Source organism: Perognathus longimembris, chromosome 1, assembly GCF_023159225.1.
Source record: "Perognathus longimembris pacificus isolate PPM17 chromosome 1, ASM2315922v1, whole genome shotgun sequence".
NCBI classification, from domain to species: domain Eukaryota; kingdom Metazoa; phylum Chordata; class Mammalia; order Rodentia; family Heteromyidae; genus Perognathus; species Perognathus longimembris.
Genome location: NC_063161.1, coordinates 20,072,594 through 20,089,147, shown reverse-complemented (window position 1 = coordinate 20,089,147; position 16,554 = coordinate 20,072,594). Strand labels below are relative to the sequence as shown.

General features: G+C 43.1%; 1 protein-coding gene across 2 annotated transcripts in view; it reads left to right on the top strand.

Moving 5' to 3' along the window:
* Plxnc1 (plexin C1) overlaps positions 1 to 16,554 on the top strand; it is a 152,717-nt gene that overhangs the window by 105,981 nt on the left and 30,182 nt on the right. For both annotated transcript variants that reach the window (XM_048358243.1, XM_048358250.1), the window contains exons 17-21: positions 170 to 273; positions 3,773 to 3,811; positions 4,053 to 4,177; positions 4,748 to 4,946; positions 8,845 to 8,991. In XM_048358243.1, coding sequence (XP_048214200.1) covers positions 170 to 273; positions 3,773 to 3,811; positions 4,053 to 4,177; positions 4,748 to 4,946; positions 8,845 to 8,991 — 614 coding nt within the window. The remainder of the gene's footprint in view (positions 1 to 169; positions 274 to 3,772; positions 3,812 to 4,052; positions 4,178 to 4,747; positions 4,947 to 8,844; positions 8,992 to 16,554) is intronic.

Below are 16,554 nucleotides of genomic sequence, written 5' to 3'. Positions count from 1 at the left end.
GCCTGGCTTTGTGTTTTATTTCAGCTCTTCTCTGCACCCAACCAAGTAATTATCTATTGTTTCTTCTTTAATGAAAACCAAGGTCACACTCTGTGTTAGACAAAACAGCAGAAGATCTTATCCATTGTGTGTGGAGTTAAAATATTGCTCTTGGGATTCTGTTTTGCAGGCTTTGCTGAGCTTCAGATGGATAAATTGGATGTGGTTGATAGTTTTGGAACTGTTCCTTTCCTTGACTATAAACATTTTGCTCTGAGAACTTTCTTCCCTGAGGTAAAAGAGCATTGATCATATTTCTAAGGTTGAGTCTTGAATAATAATGAAGGCGTTTAGTTCCAAGGAGATGGGAGATAATAAACACGGTGCAAAATACTGGCTTAAGTTAGAGCTAAGCAAGAAAGAAAATAATTATTAATTGCATTGATTAGAGTATAAAGCCAAGCAGTGGGTCACTGGTGATTACTCTTTGTCTGGTAACGAAAACCTAGGAGGGACAGAGGTTCAGAGTGATGATTTTTGCTTTATTTTACTACCAGCGTGGAACTGAATTTGTAGCTGGGAAGTGAGCTAATTCATTCAAAAATCAATAAATTGTGGGCTGGCTAATTTGTTGTGTTTATCTGCCTGACTTATATTGCAGCTACTAGATTATTCACTATTACTTCTCAATTGGAAATGAAAAGTAGGACCAGCCAAAAGGGAGGAAATCAGACGTGTGAAGAATCTGAGTTGCTATCAGGCATTTTTAGTACTGTAAAGTTGTAATGGGTTCTGTTAGGCAGTGTTTCTTTAACTGAACACTCTGTATTGTCCTCAGTTAGTAGAAATAGCTGCACAACATGATTGATTAATTGTTCTGGAACTCCAAGGGGGTAGCCTATGGAGCCCTTGGGGTTTGGATCTCACTTCTGTTCTGACACCTCCATTTCCTCACTCACTCACCCAGCCTTCTTCATTCACCCTCGCAAAGCCTTTGACAAGGTACACACACATCCTCTGTCTCATCACCTCATGTCCTGATACCCCAGCTCTGATAGGTTGCTCCTGTTCTTCTGGTCCAGAATTGGTGACCACAGAGAGACCTAACCTCCAAACACATCAGCACTGATGACCATATCTATCTAAATCTAGACTTCAAAGCAAAGCCAGAAATCTCTCCAGGCCACTGGAGAGAGAGTTTATGTCATTGCCTTACCAGAAACTTTTCAGCTATGTTTGGCTAGAAGCCTAGAGTTCAGAAACCCAAACACATGTAGTAAGCATTTTTTTTTTTTTAGCATTTCTATCATTCTAGAAGCCTACATCATGCTAAGTGATGCTGGGTCTGTAGGTTGAGTTACCTTCATAAGACACTTGCTATATATTTTGGGCCAAATACAGTCCTTTGCATGGTACTCAGGATGGCTCTAAATCAGATTTTTTTTTTGTCCTTATTGTTTTTGAAAACTATTCTCCAGCAATACCAGAGCCCAAAATTGGCCACATCCATTTCTATGGCAGCTCTGTCTGGAGAGGGGAGGCCAAATCCCATGTCAAGAAGACAGTGTGGGGTCTCCACAAAGGTTACCTGAAAGAATCCTATTTCCCAGCTCTCTCTCAGATCCCCATTAAGAATTTAGTAGCAATAAAATAACAGAGATTTCAACCATCAACATGAGTACTGTGTGGGCTTTTACAGTTAATGATCGCCCTTAAGTGCTGAATAGAGTCATCTGTGGCTTAAAAAAGAAATGTTCCTATCTTTCTAAATTCTGTAATCAAGAGCAAGACAGATTGATGTGTGTCAGAGAACTCTGTTGCAAGTTGAGTATCTCAATTAAAAAAATAAAAAGAGTGCCAGCAACAGTGCCACATCTTAGGAAACGAGAAATAGTTGTAAAGAACCAAAATGATTTAATTCAGAATTATGTGTAATCTTGAAAGGCAACTTGAAAGCCATAAAAATAGAAGCCAGAAGAAGTCATTAAGAGAGAGGACCCAAGGAGAAACAAGTATAAATCTGTCTGAAACCTATCAAGGAAAAGCTAAGCCACAATTGAATTTGTAATAATTAAAAGAAGAGAGACGGCAGCAACGTTATATTGGGACACTGCCATTTAAAATGCACATCAGGCTTCAGATAATCCCTCATATTAATTAAACACTTTCCTGATTGATTGGGAGTTAAGTCTTGGGGCCTGGAGCCTGGGTGTTACAGCAGGGCTTCATAGATCAACACCCCTACCAGCCAGCAGTAGGCAAAACAGAGGAATTATAGGCTCCTAAAGGAGGCTAGGTGATCACCAGCTCCCTGCTTCTCTGCTCTGCTGCCTGGTTTTGGCTTTAAAGCTTTGCTTTTCATTAGATTGGCTCCTTTCTCTATTTCTATTTCTCTGCCTCTGTCTCTGTCTCTCTGTCTCTGTCTCTCTCTGTCCCTCTGTCTCTGTCTCTCTGTCTCTGTCTCTCTCTGTCCCTCTGTCTCTGTCTCTCTCTGTCCCTCTGTCTCTGTCTCTCTGTATCTGTCTCTCTCTGTCCCTCTGTCTCTCCCTCCTGAAAGTAGGAAAAGAAATAAGGGTAAGTTGAGGATCTTCTCTCTAGAAAGAGAAATTTGAATAAGAAGGGGAAAGAGCCTCGGAATACAGGCAGTCAAAGCAGCACTTCCCTATTTAAAGTTCAGAGTTGGCTCTGTTAAAGTGGCCCTTTAGATGAAATGGACTCCGTAGGAAAACATGTGGGGCTAGAAAACGCAAACCCACGCCTTGTTTTCCTGCTTCTGTCTAGGGAAAGGACCATGATCAAAATAGTCCAAGTCTTCTCAAACTATTCTTCATTAAATTTACTTTATTAACTTAGAAAAATAGACCTAAACTTCCAATTATTACCAAAAGAGAAAGGGGGAAAAAACCCTCAACATTTACGTTTTTCGTTTAGTTGACTCAAAGCATTTCTCAATATGCTTCTCAAATGTAATCATTTGTTCTGAGGAGATTTATAATGTATTTTAAAAACTCAAACTTTATGGGCAGGAGCTACCTAGCATAATACATATAAACACATTTCCAAACTAGAACTAGTGGGCTAATAGCATGGTGGTCTGGCCTGCCACAAGTTAGGAATAAGAACAGCAATAGCTGAGTTCAAGCACTTACTCTGAGCTCTCATTTACATCATTTTCACATTAAGCTCATGAATAGGAGCCAGTACTGTCCCCATTTACAGATGAAGGAAGTCAGGCACAGGGAGGTCAGATAACTGTCCAAAGTCACATGACCAGTATATGTTAAAACCAGGACTGGGCCCCGAGAAATTTGGCTCCAGATTCTATGCCCTACATCCTACCTTTTCTTAATAACATTGCATAGTGAGATAGCAGGTGCTACTTGGCTATAAGACTGGCGCAAATTTACCAGCAAAATTCATGATTTCTGCTTACAAGATAAATTGCTTGAGGAGTGGTCTGCCATTCACATAAACTTCTCCACCCGCCTCTTCTTTAACTTCTGAGTCAATTCTTTTTAAAATGTGAAGGGTTACCTTCACCTACCCAACATGAGACTGACAGGCAGTGATATTCATTCTTCTTCGAGGCTTTCTGAATTCACTGGTGTTTCTTAAGAGCTGAATAATTATTTATTATGTATTGTAGAGTATGCATTGAGCATAAACCCAGGGTCTCTTCAGATTAGCAAATAGTGACTCTACTTTATTAAAACAGACTTGGGTATTATAACAAAAATACATTCTTCATTTCCTTTGGATGTTATGAATAATAAAAGTGTCTCCTTCCTCTCAGTCAGGTGGCTTCACACACATCTTCACTGAAGATATGCATGTAAGTCTCTAAGTTTTCATTTTTAGCCCAGTGACTGCCTGACTCTCACAGTGCTATCATCATCATTATCATCTCCATTATGATTATTTTGAACTTTTATTGTGGGTTTTTTGGATCATGAATTCAATATTGAATAATTCATTGTCTTGGAAAACCCATTGTGAATCTACTTTCTAACTTTACACTTAGATTATATTATATGATAATCTCTTTTTTTTCCTTTCGTTCTTTTTTTTTCTAGAACAGAGATGCCAATGACAAGAATGAAAGCCTCACAGCTCTGGGTGCCCTAATCTGTAATAAAAGTTTCCTGGTTACTGTCATCCATACTCTGGAAAAGCAAAAGAACTTTTCAGTAAAGGACAGGTAGTAAGGCAATTCTTTCTATTTTGAAAGCACCAAAGCAGGGAAAAGAAACTTGAGCTCTTTATTTTATTTCCAATCTACTACCTGCACTTCAGCATGAACTTCTGCAGAGGCATTAGACAGGGGTATGATGCATCCAAGATATCTTGTACTTCACACCATACAGCTCCAACACAAATTCCATCTTGGAGATACACATGCACAAAACAACTCTCTCCAAAAACCCTGAAAAAACCCATCACTATGAAAACACAAATTCTTAATTTAAAAAAAAGCAGAAGTGTTATTTCTAATTTTAAAAACACCCTGAAAATTTAGAAGACTCACTTCTTGTTACTGCTTTAGTTTAAGTGCTATTTAAACACTTAAATGCTTTAGTGAAAGCACAGAAAATGTCATGAAGTTAACAACACTACTGTGCAGTTTTAAGACTTGAAGACAGAGTCTAAAGCAGGGTCCCCCCCCCCCCCAATAAAATAACACTCCTTGCTCAGTGAATTTCCCTAGAAACCATTGGTGACCCAGCCACGCCCAGGGTTGATGCTTCACAGAGGCTTTATTTTTCAACAGGTGTCTGTTTGCTTCCTTCTTAACCATCGCTCTACAAACCAAGCTGGTCTACCTGACTAGCATCTTGGAGGTGCTGACCAGGGACCTGATGGAACAATCCAGCAACATGCAGCCCAAACTCATGCTAAGGCGCACAGAGTCCGTGGTAGAAAAACTGCTCACAAACTGGATGTCTGTCTGCTTGTCTGGTTTTCTTCGGGTAAGTGTCACCATGTCCCTTGGCCAGGGTCAGAGGTAAGACAATAGGTGATTATTTTTAGCAGACACTAGTGTCTTTGCCAAGAGAAGTGCAGAATGCTCCAGGGTGTCAGCGTTTAACTGTATTTGATCCTGGTCCTTTCTGGGAGCAGACAGAGGAAGAAAAGAAAAAAAATTTTTTTTTGCTATAAATGTTGTAGGAAAAAAATGGCCTGTCCACACTCATTTAGAATTTCTTCAGGTAAGACTCTTCAAGTGAGCCTGCTTTCTCTTAACATTCATTAAGGTCCAGAGCCCCAGAAGCTCATTTAAGAAAATGTAGTGAGGCAGAAGATTTCAAATACAGAAGAGAACAGTTTCCAAGTCCTCTGAAATCTTTACAAATACCCATTACCCACCCCTCACCCCCATTTGCTGAAAGCCAATGACAGTCATTTTTACCAGGCATCCTACATTAAAGCAAATCCCTAAAGAGACTTCTACCCTCGGAATTCTCTTTCCTAGAATGACTGTTCCAATATGGCTGTAAGTTAATTACATCGTAAAATCTGGAGGGGAAAATGCAAACTTTCCACAGATTCCATAGTTCATAAAGTGAACCTTGGAGCCCACTAGACTTGGCTACTTTCTTGGTTGTCTGACCTGTAGACTTGGCAAAAGAATATTTGTAGGACTGGTTTTGAGGTCCAGATGAAAACATGTATGCAATTAGCACTGAGTAAGCCTTCCATAGATGTTGGCCATTAATGCTATAAAATAAAAATATCAGAATTAAGGGCACTCTCTTGACTCCATCTTTGTTCAGCCCTATGTGGCCCCTGGTACAGAAAGTTCTAAGTCCTTCTTCAATTTCATTCCACCAGCCATCCAGATTCTAGCAAAACAGCATAACTGTGTATTTACAGTGAGTTTCAAAATCTAATTAAACTCTGAATAAGATACACTGTTATGCCACAGGTTTTAACAGCGTTACTTAAGTTGAGATCCAAAGCAGCACTTTAAATAGTCTGTGTTTAATGTTTAATGCAATCTTACAAGGAGATAACACAATATTTTTTTTAAAAATTGCCAACTCCTGCCTCTCCCAAGGCAATGCCTGTTTATTAAGATTAATGCAATCTGCCTGTTTTTCTATTTGCTTGGTATCCGTCATCATAGGCTTGGGGGAGGTGTGGAGTGGATATTTCTGGGGTGAGCATATTTTACTTCATTTCAGTCACAACTGCTGTGGTACGGTGCAAAGGTGGTAGAGTCTCACCCAGGTACCCCCAAATCCATGTATTTCACAAAATCTTAGAATCCAATGTGCCTGCTGTCTGTAATCCTCTCAGATAGCAGAAAAGCAGCTCTGGCCATGGCTCCCTACCTCTGTGTATCCATTTAACATCCACCAAAGGAAGGATGTTGTCATTGGTTTTAAATTCCTTTCTAGCTCTTTCTGCCAGGATCTTGTGATTCTGCTTCTGAGCTCTCAAGGACTGCTCTTGGGCATGAAAGGGGTAAAGTATTCTGAAAATCTGGGCTCCAAGCCCAAACAACCCCCTTGAGCAAAGCATTCTGGGTCAAGATTTCTCTGTACTGATTCAAGAGTGTGTGGAGGACTTGGGTGGCGAGGGGGTGTCACAGCACCCGGGCGGAAGTGGCAACCAGCCAGTTGGCGATAGTTTCGCTTTCACTGGAATAATTCCCTCTGGTGTTGAGGGCCTGGCACCCACACCCAGGTGCCCAGGGGGGCTGGGACACTGACTGCCCTGTCCTTCTGCACTGCCCATGGATACTGAGCGGACAGCACTTGCTTCATGAGGCCTAGGTAATGTCCTCACACAACATTAAGGCCTGCTGGGAAAATTAATAATAACTTATTTATCAAGGACTGTCATTTATGGGCTATGCCATTATGTTAAAAGCTTTGCTTATGTTATCTCATTTAATCTCCTTAATGGTCCTGAGGAGTGGGTGCCTTTATGACTATCTTGCATTTGGGAGAATCGAGGCACACAGAGTAGATGTACTCTCCTTGGGTCCCTCAGCTGATATGAACAATGCCAGGGTCTGACAGCTCTTAGCCACCCCTCTGTGCACGGAAACCAGAGTCATCCCTAGTCTGTTACCATGTATCCTCAGCAGCTGTAAGTTACGTAGATCTTGTACCAGTGCTAACAAGAAACCTCATAGTTTCAGAATCCCTCTGTGGAGCTTTCAAAACTGCAAAGGCCTAGGCCTCCTCTCCATGCATGTCAGTTGAGTAGGTGGACCAGGAGTACCCAGTGGGACCCAGCCATTGAGTTTTTAAGGCGAGCCCTCAAAAGATCCTGGGAAAGAGCCATGGCAAAACCCAGCTGCTCTCATCTCAGTCTAGCACATCCTGGAGAACTCTAGTGTCCTGACTAGAAGGCATTTGAGTAACTGGCCCTCCATATAGACTAGGGGAGCCCATCTTGTCCCCAGTCCAACCTCTTGGGGCACATCTAGCCCCTGCACAAGAGCATTCAGCTGTGTCTCTGATCTGTGCTGGAGAAAGACAGAAGTGAGTTTCTCCTTTTGTGGTCAGGATGTTACCCAGGGGGGTGGAGAAAAGAGCAAAGGGTGGCAAGGCTTGTGAACCACTAAATAGAGGAAGTTTCTTATGAGAATTAAACATGATATACTGGTCCCTTTGCCTCCCCTCCTTGGAAAATTTTTGAACATCCCCTTCCATCCTGTGCTGAAGAAGAGACTCAAAAGTGTATCAGCAGGGGAGAGAGAAGCAGGAAAGGGAACTAGGAAAAGGCAAGACAGGCTAGATGGAGGCTAGCAGAAGGGGCAAGAGGAAGCCCCAGGACTGAGAAGGGCAAGTGTGCTTGCAGTAATATAGAGGAAGAGATGAGGTAGAGGAGGTGGGAGGCTAAAAACAGCTAGTAGATAATTTGTTCATTCAAGTACCAGCGGACTCCTCCCTTTGAAAGCTAGGTTCTTGGGCTGTACAGGTTAACTATGTTGCTGGGATGCGACCAGCCCTTCATCATCACCAAGGTTCTTGAACTTTCTCTCGTGCCTGTGGTCTTCATGTCCAGGGATCATAGGAAGCTTATTATTTAGCAGATAGTTTAAAGCTGACCCAGGGCAACGTGCCTTTGGGAGGATGAGATGAGAGGGCTCTGCTGGAGCTAGGCTGCCAGTTTGAGGCATTTCAGTAACAGAAGAGGAGACAGACCCACCACCAAGAAAAAGTACACAAGGCCCCCAAGTTTGGAGATAGAAGCCATCAGGATGTTTGGGAAAAGATTTATAGAACACCGAACTAGCCCTGGTCTAGACTACTCCAGACTACCACTGGAGCCAGGTACCTGCAAAGATTCCCCCACGTGGTGTGAGAATGGCAAGAGTCAGCCCTGGCCCACAGGGAGGAGACAGGCTGCAAACCAGCCTAAGAGAAGGCCACGTCCCTTAGGAAAAGCTGTGGACCCCAAAACACATCCTTCCTTGGCTCAAGGTATAAAACATTCTTCCCTTCATCCCTGTTGCCAAAGGTAATTGCGACTCATTTATTAAAATGTCATTTCGTTTTGGTTTGTTAGGAGCAATTAACTAAGCATGTAAGCAAAGTTTGAATCTCCACCTCTACAAACCATTTTTAAGAATTAGCCACGGATGAACATCTGGCCACCATAGGTGAACTCAAACATGAAGTAACAAAGAACTACCGCGCGTGCACGCATGGGCATTGGGGAGAGGAAGTCGTTTCCTAGGTTGGACTTCCAATCCCAATTGGAGTGCTATGTATTTTCTTGGGAGTTGCATGGTTGATTGTTAGAAGACACTGCCTCCTGACTCCTGTCATATTGCCATAAACGGAAACTTTTGATTCTTTGGGAAATGCGGTGGCTTCTGCGAACTGTCACTTTTGCATCTTTTCCAAGGAGACTGTTGGAGAACCATTCTACTTGCTGGTGACGACCCTGAACCAGAAAATAAACAAGGGTCCGGTGGACGTCATCACGTGCAAAGCGCTGTACACCCTCAACGAAGACTGGCTGCTGTGGCAGGTTCCCGAATTCAACACCGTGGTACGTTCGCCATCGAGTGCTGGGTCCAGTCTCTGCCATGAGTCTGGCTGGGGAAAAAGAGGGTGAGGGAAAGGGGTGTGTCACTTAAAATGAACTGACACCCCTCCTATTGTAGGAGGCCTCGTACATTTAATTAAAAGCGGTCGTTGATAAAATATTAACATGTGTGCACATAATAGATTTTAATTACTTAGATGGGGGGGTGGGAGAAAGGCTGGTAATGACGCCTGGGGTACTCATCAATTTCCAAAGATTTTAATATCAGGATTGCTGATAGCTTTTCAGCAGCGGCAAAGGAAACTCAAAGTGCTCCCTATTCAGCACTTATAATTGCAATCAGAATTTCTCAAATGGCTCTGCTCTGGGAAGACAATGTGTGAAGATATATTTCAACCAAATTGAGGCCGTCTTATTTTAGAACGATAACACAAGACAAATTCCACTGCGTTTCCCCATGCAACATGACGCTCTTACTTTATTTTCATGGATTAGTTACAAATGTTTGGTGTCATGCACTTAATGTACTGTGATCTCATAGATATTTTTAGAGGAGCTCTGTAAATCACTACAGGAAGATGAGGGCTGGCTGCCGAAGGGTTTCACCCCCTAGAGAACTTCCTTTTAACCCCTTCCCACTCTACCCACGACCCACTCTACGTAAAGAGATCAATTTGGGGCGTGTTCAGGTATTTCACAGAGGGTACACTGCATGGACAGTATCTCCAGAATCACTTAGGAATGTTCTAGGCTTTGCTGTTAGTATGGACTTGGAGAAGAGGTTGCTGTGTTTGGATTTGATCTTCAGTGTTCTGGAGACTCTGGGCTTCTTCACCATCTCATTAGTGGAGAGGGAGGAAAAGATTCCACTGGGGTTTGGGTATTGTGCACTAAGTTGCCAAGACTCTTGTGGCTTTGCTCTGGATGGCGAGCCCTGGTTGGTGTCACTCTGGAAGAATTCACTCCTAATTGGAGAAGGCACCACACAGCCATGAACTGTGACTGGTTATGCCCTCTGGTGGGGAAATGGTCCACAGAGCAGCTGTTTCCAGCTCTGTCATGCCAGACCCTGCATCTTCCTCTATCAGACACGGCCCTGTGCTCAGGGGCCATCGGGAGAGGCAAGAAGTGGAGCCCAAAGTCAACTTTTGTCAGTGTTCTGATTCTGCACCCGAGAGGCAATATAGTGACTCTCAAGCTTGAGTAGCATGCACCCCAGTCTCCTGGAGAGCTTGTTAGACGCCAACTGCCAGGTAGCACCTGATTGTCTGCTTTGGGGAGTCAGGTGTGGTGTGGGAATTTGCATTTCCAACCAGCTCTTTGGGCAGCTACTTGTGAACTATTGGTTAAGAGCCCTGGTTCTGGAGCTGGGCAAATTCAAATAAGGCCTTGGCCTCTAGCTGGCTATGTGACACTGAACAAAGTCTCTAAGCCTCTCAAGGCCTCAGTCTCCCTATGAGGTAACTGGAGATGATCTGGTGCTTGCCCATGTCATGGGGTGTCTTAAAGATTAAGAATATCTGTATTGTATGAAGCATAGGGAACATTACCCGGCACATGAGGGCTATGAAAAGCATTACTCAGCCTGATGCAGACCTCGTGGAACACCTATCAGAAATGCAGATCCAGATCTAGATAGTCCTGTGTGGGTCCCTCCCTGAATAATTAGCTGAGCCTGTCAGGGCCAGAGCCCAGGCAGAGAGGTGTGTTTTCATCTCTCTGGGTAATTCTAGTGTGCACCAACATGTAGACCACAACTGGCTACCTTGAAGAACAAAAACTCAGGTGTGGAGTCCTCTGCAGACAGAGGCTTTTGGTCCAAACCTAGAACATGTTCATGCTTTTACTTAGTACTTTAGCAACTCTGAAGGTCCTTGGTATAGTTTGGGTATGGTTTATTTTCACCAAATTTATGATGACATTTAATTACCAATAAAATGCTATTTGAAGCTGATGGGTACGTTGGGCACCAATAGGGCACACCTGTAATCCTAGCTACTCAGGAGGATGAGATCTGAGGATCTCCGTTCCAAGCCAGCTAGGGCAGAAGAGTTCCTATGAGACTTTATCCCCAGTTAACCACTGTGGGGGGGGGGGAGGGGGGCACTGGAAGTGGAGCTGTAGCTCAAAGTGGTAAAGCATTAGCCTTGACAAAAAGAGCTCAGGGACTGCTTCAAGACCCTGAGTTCAAGCCCCAGGACTGGCACACCCCTCCAAAAAAATGTGGTGGGGACTTCAAGACTTAACTGTAGAGATGGGGGAAACAGGTAGGGTGACACATGCCTGTCATCACGGTGAGATAGGGTTGTGGTCTAAGCCAAAAACAAAAAAGGGCTGCATGTATGACTCAACTGGTAGAACCCCCTGCCTAGCAGGTGTGAGGTCCTGAGTTCAAATTCCAGAGAAAAGGAGTTCATTTGGTCATAGGAGCTCTGACCCTCATCACTGTAATCCGTGGGCTTCCTGAACTTGCTTCCTGCCTCCTTCCTCCTCTTGCGCTCTCCCCCACGCTGCCTTGTCTTACTGCCGCTCACCCTGCATGGTGCAGAAGATGCCAGCCAGTGCCATTCTCTGGGACTCCCAGAACTCTGAACTCAATCAACTTCTTTCTGTTAGCCATCACCCAGCTCCAGGTTAGGCTAGTATTTTGCTATAACAACATAAAATGGGCTCAGCCCGTCCCCAAAGAGAAATGCTTGCAAATGAATGTAGGTCGGGGGAGAACCCAGCGCTAGAGCATTTTCATGGAAACATTGCACACTAGACAGGAAAAGAGAGAAATGGAGGTGGGGGGTTGGGGAAGAAGTCAGCTGCCTGCAGCAACTTTGGGGGTTTGAGTCCTTTAAATGCTTTACATCTGAACACTTTCTCTCTCTTTCATTTCCAAACATTATTTATTTCACAGTCAATTAAGACCATGTGTTTCTGATTTGTTCGCACTCTACTCATCATCAAAATGTTACTTGATCTTAGAGAAATTCATGTTGACTCTTGAAAAAAAAATTACCCCTCTTCAAACCCCTAGGGAGAGAAGTGAATGGAAAATTAAATCTCTGTCTCTCTTTGCAAATTCAGATTTGCCAGTGGATAGAGCTGAGACTGGAAAGGGGTAGGCCTCTTGTTTCCAAGGATCTGGCCTTGAAGAACGGTTTTTAATGCCTTTTGTTGGCCCTTGTCCCAACCTCACTTTCATGGTGTCTGATTGTATGAGAAGCTCAAGAGAAGGCACATGATCCCGGCTAAGCTTGTGTGACAAAATGTTAGCAGAAGGTCAATATAAAAAATTTAAGGTTTTTCATTTCCTTTCAGGCAAGTTCTCCCAGCCTGAACCATCATATTTCTAATTTTCTCCCTTCCTCCCTTCCCCAGCCCCCCCCCTTCACCCTCCCAAGATGTACACCCTGTGGGTTTTAAAGTCTTCCTTTGCTAAATTTGCCTGAGGTGGTTTACGTAATTGAAAACCAAGGTATGGTGAGCAAACATGACTCTGTGTGTGTGTGTGTGTGTGTGTGTGTGTGTGTGTGTGTGTGTGTGTGTTCTTTCAAGGAAAGGAAAGTTCAAATCTAGAGCAGCAGCTTGAGCAACTTGAAATAACAGAATCCAGAGCCATAGCCCAGGCACATTTGAGAAAAGGCCTCCAAACCCTACGCCCCTTCCAAACACCGCACCTTGTCTAACAACCTTAAAAGTTAGGTTTCACACCTCTAAGATTAGGATGCCCTCTCCCTGAGTTGTGAGGTGTTTTCTAGAACATAAAGACATCCTGCCAATTCCCGATGCATAACATTATTATACTAACAAATGGATTCTGTACGGTCATGCTTTCATTCTTCCTTGGACCCTGGGAGGAAAACCTCTGACTTCTCTCAGTCTAAACAAAGCTCCCTAAAGCCACGCTCCTGTTCCCACCCTAAGCAACCAACCAGGCACCCCAGACTGGCAGTCAGTGAGGCAGACCCCTCTAATACTAGGAAGGGCTATGTCTACATAGCACCCTAGGTTTCCTTCAATATTCAGGGATTCCCATTTGACAGAAGAGGAAAGAGACCCAGCACTTGGCTGGTTTTCCCCACTGCAAAGTCATAGGCATGCTAGAATCCATTTGACAATGCATCTCGGGCCCTGGCTCACTTTCCCTTCTGTCAGGGGCTTGGTTTTTGAGCCGAATGCCTCAAGGCTTAAGGATTTCAGTTCCAGGAATATGGACCACATGGGAGAAAGGACATTTGCTGCCTCACTTTCAAGAGGAGATGAGAAAAGCCAATAACTCGTAGCAGGCATGCTGAATTAGCAAGAGAAGGTTGACTTGTAATCAAAGTTAAGCGAGAAATGGTTTTTTGAACTCTTAAACTCAGGAAATGAGCTTGCCAATCTGCTGTATCTGAGAGATAGAATCTCAGCACCCTGGGAAACAGTGTTCCGACAACCAAAATATTGCACTCATTCTCATATCTATAAGCAAGTCTTCAAGATTATTAGAAATTCTTGAAAAAGCACACGGACATGCCTGCAGAAATCATAATGCCTGCATTATGATTTATTACAGGTTTATGTCAGCCTTCACTAGTGTCTCCCCCTACCCCCAGAGGTTTTTATTTGGGAACAATCATGTTTAATAAAATATTTCATATACAGCAGAGCACTGGCTAACCCTAACACAAGTTTCTCGTCCACGTATTTCTGACCCTACCTCTCTCCAGCTTCCCTCGATCCATTTAGCTTGTCCTTGTGGAAGATCCATTATCCTCGTAATTAAACAACCCACTGTCCCGATTAAGTCATTCTCTTTTACTTCAATTACATCCCGTTGTTCATTAAATCCTGATGTTTGCACTTCAACAATCTTGTTTTTAATACTCGTAGCATTTGTGGAGAAACTGGGAAGTTAATTAACAATTCTTGAGCTCTTTTTTTTTCTTTCTACCATAGTGCAAATCATTTCCAGTATGACTTACAATAATCCTGAAACCATTACTAACTTCATAGCTAGAGTTCTCAGCTTCCTGATCAAAGAGTGAAACCATTTTTTATAATCATGTTAGGTAAGACATTCCCTAGTTGATGGCAAGCCATGGAAAATGAAAAATTAACTTTAAGTGAGTGTTTTAAAATGGTTTTCCTCTTCACAGTCTTTCTTCTCACACCTATAATCTTGGAATTAGAACATAATTTAGTTATCGAAGTATAAAAGTATTTAATTTTCTTCTCTTTGGCTCAGACGTGACTTTTATTATCTCATTGTTAGAGTTCTTATTTATATATGTGCTTTTCAGAGAATGGAAACTTTTATTGCAAATGGTGGTAAAAATATTTCCTTGCTTTGACTTTTTAGCATTGCCAAAGTCAGCCTTCCACTAGAGCAGGGATCAGAAAACTATACCAGCCTGTGGACCAAATGTGGCCCCTAGCCCATTTTTATAAATAAAGTTTTATTGGAGCACAGCCATGTTAATTCATTTCCTGCTTCTCTGCTATAATTGCAGGGTTGAGAAGCTGCAACAGAAAAGTATGTGAGCCCTGAAAACTTTAAATGTCTACCACCCAGCCCTTCACAAAAAAAGATTTCTGACTCTTACTCTGCACTTGACATGACAGAGAAAAAGAAACCATATTCTCTCTTACCTAAAAAAGAGGTGGTTTCTTTCTGTTCCTGGGGACACAGCAATGGCAGAGCAGGTCCAAACTCATGAGATTCTTTGCAACAACTACAATCAGTGAAAATATTGAAATAGTTTGGAACTAAATCAGATAGCTATGCTCTACTGGAAATGCTACTAAATATAGAAACATTGGTTAGGGCAACTTCCATTTGGGGAAAATCTCTCCAACTCTTTTGTTCTTCCGCCCCCCCCCCAATCTATTACCTTTAAGTAGTTGTACAGAGGGGTTTCAATTCAACATATCAATATATGAATATGATGCATCTTGATCAATGTCACCCCTTCCATCTGTCTTCCCCCATCTCTTCCAACTCCCCCCTCCCAACCCCTCAAGCTACCTGGCTCTGTTTTCAAGTATGTATGTTGGATATCACGACTGTATTCATCCACCCTTTCTCTCTCCATTTGTCTGCTCCCCACTTTTTAGCTGCCCCACTCTGGTAACACACCTTTTGCTCTTTGGAATGAAAAAAAAAGGGTCCTTTACACTGTCTTCTACCCTTCTCTACCATTGTACAGTAGAGACAGGGGAGCCCCGAGGTCCAGGAGGCTTAGGGCAGTCCAACGGGCAAGGAAAAGGCAGTGGAGAAAGGAGGGAAGTTGGCCTGAGCACAGAGCCCGGGGGACCACTGAGTCCACACTGGAAAACTTAAGTGCTTTTCAGAGTTTGTGCTAAGAAGCAGACTTCTCTCTTGACTTTCATTTGGCCCTGAAATGGAATTAGAAATGTATTTTGTAGGTTTTACTTAATGAAAGCAATGATTACTCTAAGCCTGTTTACAGTGAAGTTGCTGGTTCATAATAAATTCTTTGACAATTACTTTCTAGGTATTATAATGTTTCCCAGCCAGGACTCAACAGCCTCCCTGCCCTCATTAGCCAGGAATAAGGTAAAGCAACTAATGAGGCAGACCATCTTCCTCCCAGGGGAAATGGCCAGCCTCTTCTCTGCCTTTGATTCACACACACACACACACACACACACACACACAGCCCCTCCCCCTCCAGCCTCATTTCCCTGCTTCCTCAATACGAGAAGCTGCCAAATTGTGTGCAAGGATGCTGAGAAAACCCCTTGTGAAGCAGGAACGTGGTTCCATGTTTATGTGCTGTGGCGTCTGGGGTCTGACAGTTCTGGGTTTGAATCTGGGTTTGGTGAGTGGCTATGTGACCTTGGGCAAGTCACTTACCCTCTTTCCTCATCTATACATAGTCATAAATCGATATGAAGATATGCACAAAACATGCCTATCTCACTTTTTTTTTAAGATTGTGCTAATCTGAGCGGTTTAGATCCATGAAGTAGAAAGTTTAATGAAAGGTAATGTAGAGGAGTTGGTTGATTTGAAAAGCATTTCTCTGCCTGCCTTTTTCTTTTCTTTTCTTTTCTTGTGCCAGTAGTGGGGATTAAACTCAAGACCCAGGCATTGTCCCTGAGCTTTTTTGCTTAAGGCTGGTGCTACAAGTTGAGTTACACCTCTGCTTCCTGCTTTAGGGTGGTTAATTGGAGGTAAGAGTCTCATAGACTTTCCTGCCTGGACTGACTTTGAACTTAGATCTTCAGATCTCAGCCTCCTGAGTAGTTAGGATTACAGGTGGGAGCCACCAGCACCCAGCTTGAAATGCACTTATTAAATGTCTATATACTTATGTTATTAGTAAAAATGTTAAGCATAATTCCTATATCTGGGCATATACAACCAATGGCAAATAATATCCTTTTGGGCACAAACAGATGGAGAGTGATAAACTTGAATGATTACTCCTATGAGCCTGGTTTTGGATATGCTACAAAAGGATCTGGTCCTTCCATTCTGGCCCTTTCCCTGTGCACTCTAGGTCAGAAGTCTCTGGATGCTTTGTCCTGGTAGCACTGGGCAGGACAGTCTTTCATCCCATCCAGCTG